At 49.5% G+C, this 13370-nt stretch overlaps 1 protein-coding gene across 3 annotated transcripts; it reads right to left on the minus strand.

Moving 5' to 3' along the window:
- Positions 1-3113: 3113 nt before the first annotated feature.
- FXYD2 (FXYD domain containing ion transport regulator 2) lies at positions 3114-8360 on the minus strand. Of its 3 annotated transcripts, XM_083480871.1 has the most exons (7): positions 8003-8360; positions 6844-7847; positions 6587-6805; positions 5704-5778; positions 4126-4162; positions 3958-3994; positions 3114-3317 (listed from the first exon to the last, which is right to left on the minus strand). In XM_083480871.1, the coding sequence occupies exons 3-6, from the start codon at positions 6687-6689 to the stop codon at positions 3964-3966; spliced, it is 246 nt and encodes an 81-aa protein (XP_083336997.1). In that variant the 5' UTR covers positions 6690-6805; positions 6844-7847; positions 8003-8360; the 3' UTR covers positions 3114-3317; positions 3958-3963. The 3 variants fall into 3 exon arrangements, 2 of the variants coding, with proteins under 2 accessions (XP_083336997.1, XP_083336996.1); XR_014520357.1 differs by lacking the exon at positions 8003-8360 and having other exon boundaries at positions 3885-3994; positions 6587-6960; XM_083480870.1 differs by lacking the exon at positions 8003-8360 and having other exon boundaries at positions 6587-6958.
- Between the last annotated feature and the right edge of the window lie 5010 nt (positions 8361-13370).

The raw sequence follows: 13370 nt of genomic DNA on the forward strand, positions 1-13370 counted from the left end.
CTGGTCGTCTGGCTCAGCAGAAGGCTGATGTAAAAAGGGAGAGTCTTCTGCCTTTTCAATAGCTGTGCAGATGACATCGGCCCAAGCATTACGCAGAGAGAGACATTTGCCTCAGGCAGCACCAACTTGGATCAGGCCTTGACCCACTACTGGGTCCATCCATTGAAAATATGAGCCATGTGTGCTACAGGCACCTCCTAAAAGGGCCTCCTGCCACCCATGTACACTGGAGGGTGTTGTGCCACCCCATTACTCATGTTGAAGTGAGAGTCAATGGCCACTCCTCTCCTTTGGTCCAGCCTACAAAATGTCCTGGTGCAGGAGGAGGAGGCGGCTCTCCTGCAGTTCACCATCAGTCTATGCTGTCTGCCTCGGTCCTCTTTTCCACCCCAGTCTGCAACAGAAAAGTTGCAGCAGGAGACCAGCCAAGGGGCCCACATGTGCAGAGAAGTGCAGCTGTGACCAGGCAACTGACCCATCAGCATTTCCATCACAAACAGCTCCGTTTATCACAAGGAGTTTTCTGTTAGAATTCTATCCGCAGGAACATTTGCAGTGAGTATCTCAGCTGTGTCTCCTTCACTCCTCCTTCCAACTCTTTGGGGGGAAATGCTTCTTTGTAAGGACCAGATCTATCCTACCCACCCCAAGTACTGTATCTTGCCCCCAACATGCACACGTTTAGCGCCCAGCCATTAACAGCCTCGTGGGTGTCTGGCAATGGCCTGAATATGCAGTTCCAAACCTCATGCTCATCTGAAGCTCAGGTGCCAAGATGTAGTTGAGGGGGTTGCTTAGAGTCATAGAATAGTAGAGTTGGAAGGAACCCCTGCAATGCAGGGAACCTTTGCCCAATATGAGGCTTGAACCTAGAACCCTGAGCTATCCATCTCGCTTGCTCAAGGTGGCCCAGAGACATCACTCTCGTCCAACTGCAGTACATTTCACACTTTATGGAAGGGGGGAGTGTTGGCAACACGTTGCCAAAGACTGGTCGCGGAGGACAGCACACACACTGGAATTTCTGCACAAGCTCCATTTGGAAAGAATGTCACAAAGCAGGCTCCTGCTTTTGTCAGTTAGCTTGAAAACATAAGGACACAGCTGTTGGGAGAGTGGCAGACACCAGGTGGCAGCACCAGTCCGTCTTTGCCAGGCCTGGCCAGACTACCGGTAGTTTGTCATTTGGAGTTTCAAATGTGGAGGGGGGTGGCAGAGGGGAGAGAGGTGCCATTACAGGGAAACACACAAACACCCTCAGCACAGAGAGTACAGGATTCCAGTATGAGCATCCTGTCTGACATTGCAAGGGATCCTGCTAAGGGATTCCTCTGGAGCACACCTGGCTGCTTCACTTGTGCCCCTAAACACCTAGTTTGGGTTGCTTCTATAGCTGCTATGCTACTGGCAGTTTTCTTTGCAGTCCCTGTTCATTCTCTGTGTCGAGAGGAGGCAGCAGCATATTCCCTGACCCGGCCAGCAGGCCTATATGTTCTATAGGCATCCAGCAAAAATAATAATGTCTGAGAACCACCTGGGAGCTGGCAGTATGTATGCGTGCAGTGTGGGTTTTGCTTTAGGAATTTCACCCACAAATTTTCCTCTTCACTCCTTCTGTGAATCCTAGATTTATGGTGTAGATTCACTCTGATAAGCAAACACAGTATCTCGTCTCAGCATAAAGATTATTCCACATTTATTATGAATAAGATTTTGTGGACTGGAGTCCACTTTATCTGATTTACTATATAATAAAAACTCTTTCCCAGCCTGCTCTTTAGGTACCGTATTTTTCGCCCCATAGGACGCACTGGCCCATAGGACACATCAAGTTTTTTGGGGGGAAATAAAGGGGGGGGTTATTTTTCCCCCCAGGTGCTTGTGGGGCCAGCAGCGGAGAGAAGCGCTCTTCTTCCCGCAGCCCGCCTTCAGATCAGGTCCGGGAACAGCGGGGAGGTGCGCTGCGCCTCCCAGCTGTCCCCGGAGCTTGTGGGGCAGGCAGCGGGGGAAAGCGCTCTTCTCCCCGCCGCCCACCTTCAGATCAGGTCCGGAGACAGCAGGAAGACGCGCTGCACCTCCCAGCTGTCCCCGGAGCTTGCGGGGCTGGTGGCAGGGTCTCCCCGCCGTCAGCCTCCAAACCACTTCAGGAGACAGCGGGATGGCGGCGTTCCGCCTCCCTCTGTCCCCCGACCTTGTGGGGCTGGTGCTGGGGCTCTCCTGAAGCCTGGAGAGCGAGAGGGGTCGGTGCGCACCGACCCCTCTCACTCTCCAGGCTTCAGCGAAAGCCTGCATTCGCCCCATAGGACGCACACACATTTCCCCTTCATTTTTGGAGGGGAAAAAGTGTGTCCTATAGGGCGAAAAATACGGTATTTAGAACGGCAACTCCCATTATCATTGCTGACTATCAGCTATGCCTGCTGCTGCTGCTGCAAGTTGGGCAGTTTGGCACCAGGTTTGGGAAGGCAGTTTTAAGGTGCTCCAAGACTCTCCACTGCTGCTTGTGCTACCACATACACTAACACAGCTTTGGCTGCTCTGAAAGTTCAGTCCCAATAAGCCCACAGAAGTCACAATCCAGTTGGGCATCACTCACAAACAGGAATCTGCCTTATCCTGAGTCAGATCGTTGGTCCATCTAGCTCAATATCATTGGCAGTAACTCTCCAGGGTTTCAGGAAGGGGTCAGGAGACATTCCCAACCTTACCTAGAGATACTAGCGAGGGCTTGGGACCTTCTGCATGCAAAGCACGTGCTCCATCACTGAGCTATGGCTCCTCCCCAAACAACTAAGAAAGAGAGAAAGAGAAATAAATGCCTTTTCACCTGGCAAAGCTGGGATCTTGGCCTGTACACACTTCCTCCAGTGTACCTGGTACAGAAGGGGAGGTGATGCCAACTGCTCTTCATTATATGGTAGCAAGAACTGGCGCTGCTCCCAGCGAGCTGAGGGGTGCTTCTCAGCCAAGGAGCCCTTGTGCCCAGTGGCCATGATGGGGTCAGGATTGAGATGGCCCCAGACCTGGACACATCTGGAACAAATGGAGAGGAGGCAGAGAAATTGGATCAAGAGCAGTTGCCCCTCCCTTCTGCACAAACAACACAACAAATGTCACTCTTCCCTAGTGGACATTTTATTAAATAAAGCACAGAAGAAAGCAATCTGTTTTACAGAAAGAGAATTCCAGGCAGACTGGGTGCAGCTCCGAAATCAGAAAGCTGCTCTGTTCATTTGTCGAGTGCAAAAGATTTGGCTGCTGTGATGGGCCTATCCCTTTGGCTCCAGCAGGGACCTCATCGGCTGGTCAGAGGAGTGCTGCAAAGGGGGAGAGTGGAAGACATAAAATGTTGGTGAACCACCCTTAACCAAGCTATACATGCCCCCACCATCCTTCCCTCCATGTCTGTTGCTTCCCCCATGACTCAATTTTAGAAGTTCTTTGAGAGCAGGGATCTTCCATTGTTGCTCCTGCAGCTCTGTGAGGCGCCAAGTATTCTGGCAGGGCAGTATAAAGAGATAAGAGAATCCATAAAGAGAGGGCAATTGCTCTGGTGTTAGTGGAGTCTTTCCAGGGGGCATGTTCCTTGCACAGCCTTGGGGAAATTTCCTTCCCTGGGCTGGGATGACTCAGGATGACCACATTCCCAGGTCCAGAAATTGATCTGCTAGTCTGGAACTGGGTCATGTGTGTCTGATTTGAAGGCCTGGCATGGCCCTGGAGAACAGGGTCTGCAACAAGCAGCAGTGAAGTCCAAGATGAGCAACTGACTAGCAAGGACAAGGAAGGGGACCCCTCATTGGAGGCTTCCCTTTCCAAAGGACTCCTCATTGGAGGCTTCCCTTTCCAAAGGACTTTACAAGGGACTGGTCAAGGGGCGGTACCAGGCTAGAGCCCCTTCAAGCTGTTGCCAGAGGAAAGGCACCTCTGAGGCCCCTCGGCCGCCACCAAACATACCAGAATTCAGACTGCATCATCTTCATCATCTCCTTGCCTAGAAAAGGGAGAGGGAGAAGACCACACCTCCGTTAACATGATCTGGGCGCCCTGCAGACTGCCTTCCATGCAGCCTGTGCCCAGAGAAGGGATGGGGCAGGGGGGAAATCCTGACAAAATTGCACCCACCTTCGCTTCCTCTTTCCTCCACAGCGGAAACGCCGACCTGGAATCAAAGAGACAGGATGAGGCCTCAGAAAAACAAGAGTGCCCTGCCTTCCCCCATGGTGGGCACCATCTTCCAACAACCCATGTTTTCCTCAAGGTTTCCTTTACAGCCTGCTGCTGCCCCATAACCTCACTCTTCCCATCCCCACCCCCATTTAGCCCAGGAACAGAGGCAGATTTAGGGGAGTGCAACCGGTTTGATCGCACTGGGTGCAGGGCATCAGGGGGCACTGCAGGCGGCACCACAACTATGGTGTATAATGGAAGGTGAGAGGCAGAAGCACCAAATTTTGGCTTTACACAGGGCGCTGCTGAAATTTGACAAGGCCTGCCACTGCCAGGAAAATAATCCCCAAATCTCTCCATGGCAGAACACTGGTTGGCCCGCCCTGTGGCCCTCCCCACATCTTATCTTCCTGACGCTCCATTGCAGGGGGGGGGGCTGCCACCCTCTCACCACCTGCCAACACTGGCCGAGCCTTGAATTTCATGTGCTGCTGCAGAACTGGAACTTTCCACTGAGATAAAAATCTAGCAAAGCTCAGGGATGGAGAAGTGTGTTTGTGTCTATGTGAGGGGGAAGTGTTTAACTCTTTAACAGCAGGATAGGGGACCTCTGACATTGCAGTGACCCACAGACTGGGAATGGCATCACCAGCAGGTCAAAGAGGCTGGGGGTGGGGCTAAAACGGTAACTGCCACTCAGGCAGGCAGGAGGATCCTTCTTGGGATTTGGTAGGAAGGGGAGTTGCTTTGTGGTAGAACCCTTCCTCTCCTTTTCTGTTCCTGCTCCTGAGATCTAGCAGGTGAAGCTTTTCCTGGCGTAGAGATAACAATCAGTGTCAGGAGAAGCTCTACCTGCTGAACTTAATTTTTCCTGTGGGGCTTCAGTCTCTGGATTGGTCAAGTGTGAGCCAAGGGCTGAAGTTCACCAGAACCTTTCCCCCTCCCCACTCAAGCCTGGAGCCTGGGTGTGTGCTGACAGGCCACAGCAGATCTGCCTTCAGGAGAGGTGGGGAACAGGCACCCCGCCCCCCTAGTTCACTTTCTCGCTGTGGGGTAGGGAGGGGCTGGAGGAGCACCTGTGACCAAATACAAGGATCTTCCTCTGGGGAAGTTCCACTGGATCACAAGGGCTGCTGGAATTTTCCTACAGCAGATCCCTGGGGTAATGACAGCAGGAAGGTGGGGAAAGGGGCACGGGGCACCCAAAGGGAGGGACTTTTGCACTCAGAAACCGCTCCTCTTTCCCACAAGCAGCAGGCATGGTGCCCCCCCCCATACACCCATTTGCGTGGGCCTTTGTGAACACACTTCAGGAGCATGCTGAGTAACGTCTTGTAGGTCAGGGGCTCCATCACTAGTTTGCTTATTGTTGAGCTGGGCGAGGAAAGAAGCTGCTCACTCCCTCCTCCTTTCTGCCCCCAGAGACACCCACCCCACTTTGGCGCTCTCTTTCCTCTGGTCTACACTCCCCTCTGCCATTATGTAGACAAGGCCACTGCTCACCACCACCCCAGAAAAAAATACAGTACTTACTGAGGATGATGGCAAGTCCAATCAGAAAGGCCACAACCGCAAAGATCAGGCCCCCATTGCGAATGGTTTCATAATCTCAGGGGGGAAAGAGGGGGGGGAGAGAGAGTTAATCTAAACCAATGCAGCAGTTGCAGGGAGTCCCTCTGGCTCTGAGCATCAGCTTTCTTGGGAGCCTCCCCTCCCTGGCTAAGTTACAGGGGAATTCAACAGAGCAATTAGCTGCTACATCTCTGCCAGTTTTGAAGCTGGGGGGGTGGGGGGTGGAACAGGTTTTGATACTTTACAGGGGAAAGGGAAAAGAACAAATTTGGGAGGAAGTGGAAAGACATACAACCCTCACTTTCCAACCCCAAACTTTATGACTTTAATAACAGGGAATGTATGGTGCGTGACTCTGGTGGTACAATGTATGACACCACTGTAGTCTGTTTGTTGCGTTTGAAAGTATTGCTGCCTTTCTTTCATCTTTCAAATAATTGCAAATACAGTGGTACCTCGGGTTACATACACTTCAGGTTACATACGCTTCAGGTTACACACTCCGCTAACCCAGAACTAGTACCTCGAGTTAAGAACTTTGCTTCAGGATGAGAACAGAAATCGTGCTCCGGCGGCGCGGCGGCAGCGGGAGGCCCCATTAGCTAAAGTGGTGCTTCAGGTTAAGAACAGTTTCAGGTTATGAACGGACCTCCGGAACGAATTAAGTACTTAACCCGAGGTACCACTGTATAACCATGGTTTAAGCTGGATCTGCACCCAACCCAAAGTAAATATTTTCTAGGTTTTGCCATATGGGATTGGGCGTCACCCCCCCCCCCCTTACTGTAGGAAGCCAGCCGTAAGGGTAGCACAGCCCCCCTCCCCTCTCACTCCCTTTCCTTACCGTAAGAGAATTTGTCAACCGCGGTCTCGGGGAGCCTTTCTGGAGGAGAAAAAGGAGAGGGGAAAGTCAGGCTCGGAGCTCCCGCGGCAGCACTTGGAGCCATTGGGCGGTGGAACCCGAGAGCTGCGTCGGCGGCAACGGCTTCTTTCCAGCCGAGCTCTGGAGTCCTTGGCCGAAGAAGTGCCTCCTACCGCGGCGCCTGTATACTGGGGAAAGGAGCTGGACTTTCTCCTGTCGAAGGCAAAGACTGGCCGCGCTGCTTCTGCCGGAGGACCCCACCAGCTGTTTCAGGCTACACTGCTTCCCTGCTCCTCTTCGTGGCTACTTCCACCCCCTAACTGCCGCCCGTCCGGGGAGGAGGGAAATGAAGGGACTGACCCCCCCACGAGAGATGGTAGATTCTCCTTCCTTGGAGGTTTTTAAGCAGAGCTTGGATGGCCACCTGCCATGTATGACCTAGTTGAGATTCCAGCATTGCAGGGGGTTGGACTAGATGTCCCTTGGGGTCCCTTCCAAGCCTACGATTCTCTACTTCTATCACCCGCTTGCCCCACAGAAGTAGGGAAGCTGCGCCGAGCAGAGCACTGCCAAGGCAGGCAAAAGCCCCCCCCCCTCCCATGGGTGCCTGGGGCTCAGTTCTAGGGGAAGAAGAAACTGGAAAGGAAACTCTGGGGGGTGGGGAACTCTCCCTCTAACCCCAGGATTTCTCCATTGCAGACGGAGGGAGGACAGGACCCTGAATCCGGAAAGCATGGTGGAATCCTGCGCCGAAGTCAAAGCTGCCCTGTTCCTAGAGGTGCTGCTGCGGTTGTGGGAACCGAAGGAAAGCGCGTGGACCACTAGAGACTCGGTGTCATTATGCACCAACCCCCCTCAGACCCAAGGTACAAGAAATGCAAGACGAGCCCTACAGCAGCTGGCCAGGCCAGCGGGGACCCATCTCCTCCAGCATCCCTTCCCCCAGTGGCCAACCAGACGTCCCAATGCAAGCAGCACCCAAGTGCAACAGCAACTCTCCCCTTCCGAGGTTTCTAGCAACCGGTACTCAGGAGCACACAGCCTCCGACAGTGGAGGGAGAACAGAGGCAGCGGGGTCAGCAGACTTTAACAGCCTTCTTCTCCTCCAGGAGTCTGTCTAATTAATTCTCTTTTAAAGCCATCCAAGTTGATAGCCGTTACTACAGCTTGGGGAGCGAATTGCAACACTCCTTCGCCTGTCCTGAGCCTTCCAACATTCAGCTTGGTTGGATACCAAGGAGTTCTAGTGCTATCAGTGGCGTAGCGTGGGGGGTGCAGGGGGGGCCGGCCGCACCGGGCGCAACATCTGGGGGTTAGGGTTAGGGGGCGCAAATCCACGGGTTAGGGGGCGCAAATTACTTGCCTTGCCCCGGGTGCTGACAACCCACGCTACGCCACTGAGTGCTATGACAGATGGAGTTTCTCCCTGTTCGCTTTCTCCACGCCGTCATTTCATTTCACTTTTAAATTGTATACCGCCTTTCTATTCTACAATACCCAAGGCGGTTTACAAGCTGAAGAAACAGAGAATGTACACCTTGTAACACATCACCTTATACACCTCTATCTTAAGAGAAGCCCTGCTCGCCTTTTCTCCTTGATCCTTTCGGCTGCCCTTTTGCTGATCCTTTTCTCTAAACTAAAAAAACGCATACCCTTGATCCTTTCGGCTGCCCTTTTGCTGATCCTTTCCCCAGCTCTACAATGTCATTTTTTCAGGTGAGGCCACCAGAACGGCACAGCTTCGCCCTCCAACAGGGTCTAAGATGGGCAAAGAATCCATAGGGAGGGGTATTTGCTTTCCTTTCCAGCATTTTTCTTCTGCTGCTTGAGTTAGGATTTTGCGCTGGGGGCGCGTGAGGGAGGGGAGAATGGATGCAGGACCCTCTCAGTCTCTTCGCCCCGAGGGAGAGGGAGAGCAGCTCTGCTCAGCCGGCCAAGCAGGGGCGGGGAGGGGCGCTTACCGTCTGCCATCGTTCAGCTGCCGCGGCCAGAGGGTGTCTGGAGAGGCAGAGGCAGCGGAGCGTCCCTTAAGGGGCGGCGGGGACAAGGCTCTATTAACCATTAATGGGGCCCGTCTAATGTTTAGCCCAGGCAGTCACAAGGTGAAGCTGCGGAGGGAGGGGCCGAGGGAGGGACGGAGGGCGGCCCGGGGAAGGGAAGGGCCTGGACTGCCCGCAGGAGGAGAGTACCAAATGAACCAGGCGGAGGATGCCCAGCACCCAGCAGTTGCCTCACTGTCGCCATCTGTGCACAGGGGCAAATAAGGGCCTTGATGTATTTGCTTAAAAGCATATTGTGGGTTGGAGCCCCACACTGGGCAAATGATTCCTGCATTGCAGGGAGTTGGACTGGATTACCCTTGTGGTGCCTTCCATAGCGCGTTGTATAGTAAAAACAATAAAGCAGGATTATAAAAATAGGCTGCATCAGACTGAAGGCCCTCCTTGTCCAACATCCTGTTCTCAAACAGACCAACCAGATGCTGCAATGTGAGGTCGACAAGCAGAACAGGAGTGCACCAGCCTCTCCCACCTAATATCCCCAGAAGCAGGTACAGTGGTACCTCAGGTTAAGAACATAATTCGTTCTGGAGGTCCGTTCTTAACCTGAGGTACCACTTTAGCTAATGGGGCCTCCCGCTGCCGCCACACCACTGCCGCACAATTTCTGTTTTCATCCTGAAGCAAAGATCTTAACCCAAGGTACTATTTCTGGGTTAGCAGAGTCTGTAACCAGAAGCGTCTGTAACCTGAAGCATCTGTAACCTGACGTACCACTGTAGTTCAGAGGCATACTGCCTCTAGTATTGGATATAGTACAGTACCTCCTTTAACTAGTAGTAACCACTGAAAGCATTATCCTCCGTGAATTTGTCCAGCCCCCTTTAAAGCCATATAAGGCAGAAGGCAGGAGCAAAATTGGTTTCACTGTGCACTGCGTGAAGAAGCTCTTCCTTTTGCTTCAGGGGATGTTCTTGGGGTTAGGGTCTCTATCCAGGAAATATAAGTCTTTCACCAAAGTAATCACCAACACAGGGAGGGTTGCAGGTACTGCACAGTCCAAATACATCAAAGTCAAGTTCAGGAAATCATTCTAAAACCAAATGTGATCCCTGAACAGGTCAAGAAACAGGTCAAGGTCAATATTGCAATGAGTTCAGCAAGGGGGCGTGGAATATACTCCAGAACAAGGAGCAAGAGACCTGTGTTTCTAGCAAGTAGAGGGCTCAAAGGGAAGACATGAATTGCTCTGGCTTTCTAGACCACACACTAACCCCAGCTACTGGTAGTAAAGGCATTCCAGGGATTGCTTACTCATGAGTAGACCACTTACTCAGGGACTCTGGGACCAGGTCCATAGGTAAATGCCATGCCATTGCTCCTTGGTCTTGACCTGGTTTTTTGGGTGCCACGTGCCAGCATTCTCAAAGATAAGGGTGGCTCCACCTTCTCCTCTGACAGCTCCAAGGGTTCGTCAGCCGGTCTCCCCCCAGAAGTCCCATCAAGAGGATCCTCAGCACAGGCTCCAGGAGACACTTCTTGCTGCTCAAGTTTCTTGAGCTGTGGGGTATCTGGTTCATCCTGTACACACTCGGTGTCTGGCAGCAAGCCAGTGCTAGGCTTGAAAGTCCTGAATCTTTGAACATTCAGCTTCCTTTGATAGACTGATTATATTCTGAAATTCTGAAGAGATGCACAGATGCAAGTGATAGATTATATGGAGTTGGCAGAAATGACTGGCAGAATCCGAGACCTGGGAGAAGAATCAGTGGAAGAAGACTGGAGGAAGTTTAAAGACTATCTGCAGAAACACTGCAAAGTTTATGAATGTTAAAATAATGTTTGTTTTGGAAATAATATGGCATTAGCGATATAGCTTAAGAAAAAGTATGCAAAACGTAACAGAAAAGGAGGAAAGATAAAAGTTATATTATGTCGAAAGTAAATAACATTATAAAGGTGTTTAAGTACAAAGAGGAAAGGTTGGTGACATAACAGAATACACCAAATAATTAGAAATGAGATTTGAAAGAGGGTAAGGACTTGCTGTACCTGATTGGGTAATGAGGAACACAAAAAAGGGAGGCGTGAGGAAGTCAAGAAAGGAAGTTAATTTGGTATGACCTTAAAAGTTGGAGTTTTTACGCTTTATCTGGTTGGGTGAAATTTTTCTTTTACTGGATTTTATTTTGATTTGTTTTAAATGTACTTTTGAATATGTTTTGTTTTCTCTTGTTCTCTTTTTGTATCTGTGGTGGTTGTTGTTGTTTTTTCTGTGTTTTTCTCTTCGGTGGAAACCTAATAAATATATTTTTTTAAAAAAATGAAATTCTGAAGAGATGCAGACAAATTTCTCTCTGTCCACTCTCTGAGTGCATTCCTGACAGCCTTATGGGAGTTCCATGCATTATGGCTGGCAGTCCTGTTGGAACACTTGAATGCAGAGAATCACATCCCATCCCACACTTGGAAGGGCATGCTTGGCTCCCTGGTTTCTCAAAGCCTGGGAGCAATGAAGTGGCTGGGTCAATAAGGTGTGTTGAATTTTTCAACTTTCAAATTCCCAAATTGAAGGATGCTAAAAGGTTGTAAAACGTGACTTGGGAATTCAAAAGATATTTTGGTTAAATTAATACCATTTAGTTTTGTTTGGTAAATAACTACATAAAAATATTGACCTTTGAACGTTTTTGTGGAATTTCCAATACAATTAAACTTGTCTTATTAAAAGGTTTTGTGGGGGAAAGTGTGTAAAATTGCATGAAAATCAAAATTTCAAAACTTGACAAACTTTTGATGTCTTCAACTGCAAGTGTAAAAATTTTATCCTCTGAGTTTGGCTGCTATGCAGATGCTGGTTGCAATAAGAAGAAGAAGAAGAAGAAGAAGAAGAAGAAGAAGAAGAAGAAGAAGAGAGTTTGGATTTGATATCCCACTTAATCACTACCTTAAGGAGTTTCAAAGTGGCCAACAATCTCCTTTCCCTCCCCGCCCCCCACAAAAAACATTCTGTGAGGTGAGTGAGGCTGAGACACTTCAGAGAAGTGTGACTAGCCCAAGGTCACCCAGCAGCTGCATGTGGAGGATCAGGAGGCAAACCCAGTTCACCAGCTTACGTCTACTGCTCTTAACCACTACACCACACTGGCTCACATTAACTGTACGTGTTCTAAGGAGATGAAGATCCTTGTGAAGGAACTTCCTTTCACTAAAGGTCAGAGAGAGAAGACTGGTTCTATTGGACCACATCAGATTGGCTTGCCAGATCTACCTGAGCATAACAGACAAGTCAAAAAGCAGAAGTGGCAAGAAGACAAGAAAAGAAGGCTTGCTGCATATAAGCAGAGAAGTAAGCAGGATGGGTTCAATGCCATCAAATGAAATAATTTTATCTGCTAATGAAAATGAAGAACAAATAGCTGATGCCCAAGATGGAAATGGTGGAAGTTATGAATTGAAATTAGGAAAACCAAGTATTTCTTCCATTTCTAATAAAAATACAGAGTATAACACATTAGAAATACATAATGTTGCCATGCAGAGCATCATATATGGTATTGGCCTGTGTGCCACAGCTGTCATCAGCACAGCCACCTTTATAGATGCTGCCTTGATCACTGAAGAAGACAAGAGACTTGTAGTTGGATCACAGTAAAGTCAAGAGGGCCAAAGAAAAAGTTATGAAATCCCTGGATCAGGAATTTGATTATCTTTGTCAGAAAGGTGAAATTGACTGCATCTTATTTGATGGTCGCAAAGATACAACTAAAGTTATACTGAAAGCAGACAATTCACATCAGCAGTTCCTCCTGAAACTTGTTTAAATTTCTTATTAATTGGTGTCATTACTTTCTAATGTATTATGATTACAAGGTAATGTTGCATGCTTAGACATATTTTATGCAAAGAAACTAAAATTTAAATTAGCATTATCTGACTTCTTCAGAAGGCAAACTTGAAATTATTTGGTGTCTCCCTAGGGCAGTTTATGTGCTTTTTAATCAAACATAGATTTGCCAAGCTAAATGTTGCTCAGTCACAAAAACAATAGCAGATGTGAATTCCTCACACCCAAAAACATATTTTTAAGACCCCTTACTGAATAAATTTACAAAAAATAAGTTTCACCTCCTAAAAAGATACAACTTACCGGGGCACAGGTAGAAAGATCAGTGGTGTAAGGAATCTCATGCCGGAACTGCTTGAGAAGGAGCCACAGCCCCATGGCAATGATGGCAGCAAAGGAAGCTCTCATTGCATCAGTAATGGATTGCGCAGGCTGGCAGTGGTGCTTTTCTGAATGGAAATTGCATGCTGGTCCCTGGTAGGGGAGAGAGGAGCCTTCACATTCTGCTGCAACCAGTTTGCAAACCACTTTGCAGATAAAAATCAATCATATCTGCTCCAGCTTGGAGTCCACATTATTCACAGATGCTGCTATTAAGGATGGTCCCATGATTTCCGCTTGTCAGGTTCATAAGACCACGGTTCAGTTTGCTTGGCCTGAGGATGTGGGCAGAATACCTGAAGAGGTGAGTCCTGCCACTTGCTTGCATGGCCTATCCCTGTTGCCAGAGTGTATTGAGTTAGCTCTTGGGGTGGCTGAGCTACTCAATGGAGAGAGAAGCAGCCTTTGGGCCAGTATTTTTGACCTCTTTGTTAGCTTACCTCAAATGTATCGCTCTTGGGTGAAGTTCTTAAGCAAACAATGGCAGCCCAGCTGAGGCATTTCTGGTTGAGACCCATCCCTTGGGTCCTTTTCA

Source organism: Podarcis liolepis (assembly GCF_965112155.1).
Source record: "Podarcis liolepis genome assembly, chromosome: 16".
NCBI lineage: Eukaryota > Metazoa > Chordata > Lepidosauria > Squamata > Lacertidae > Podarcis > Podarcis liolepis.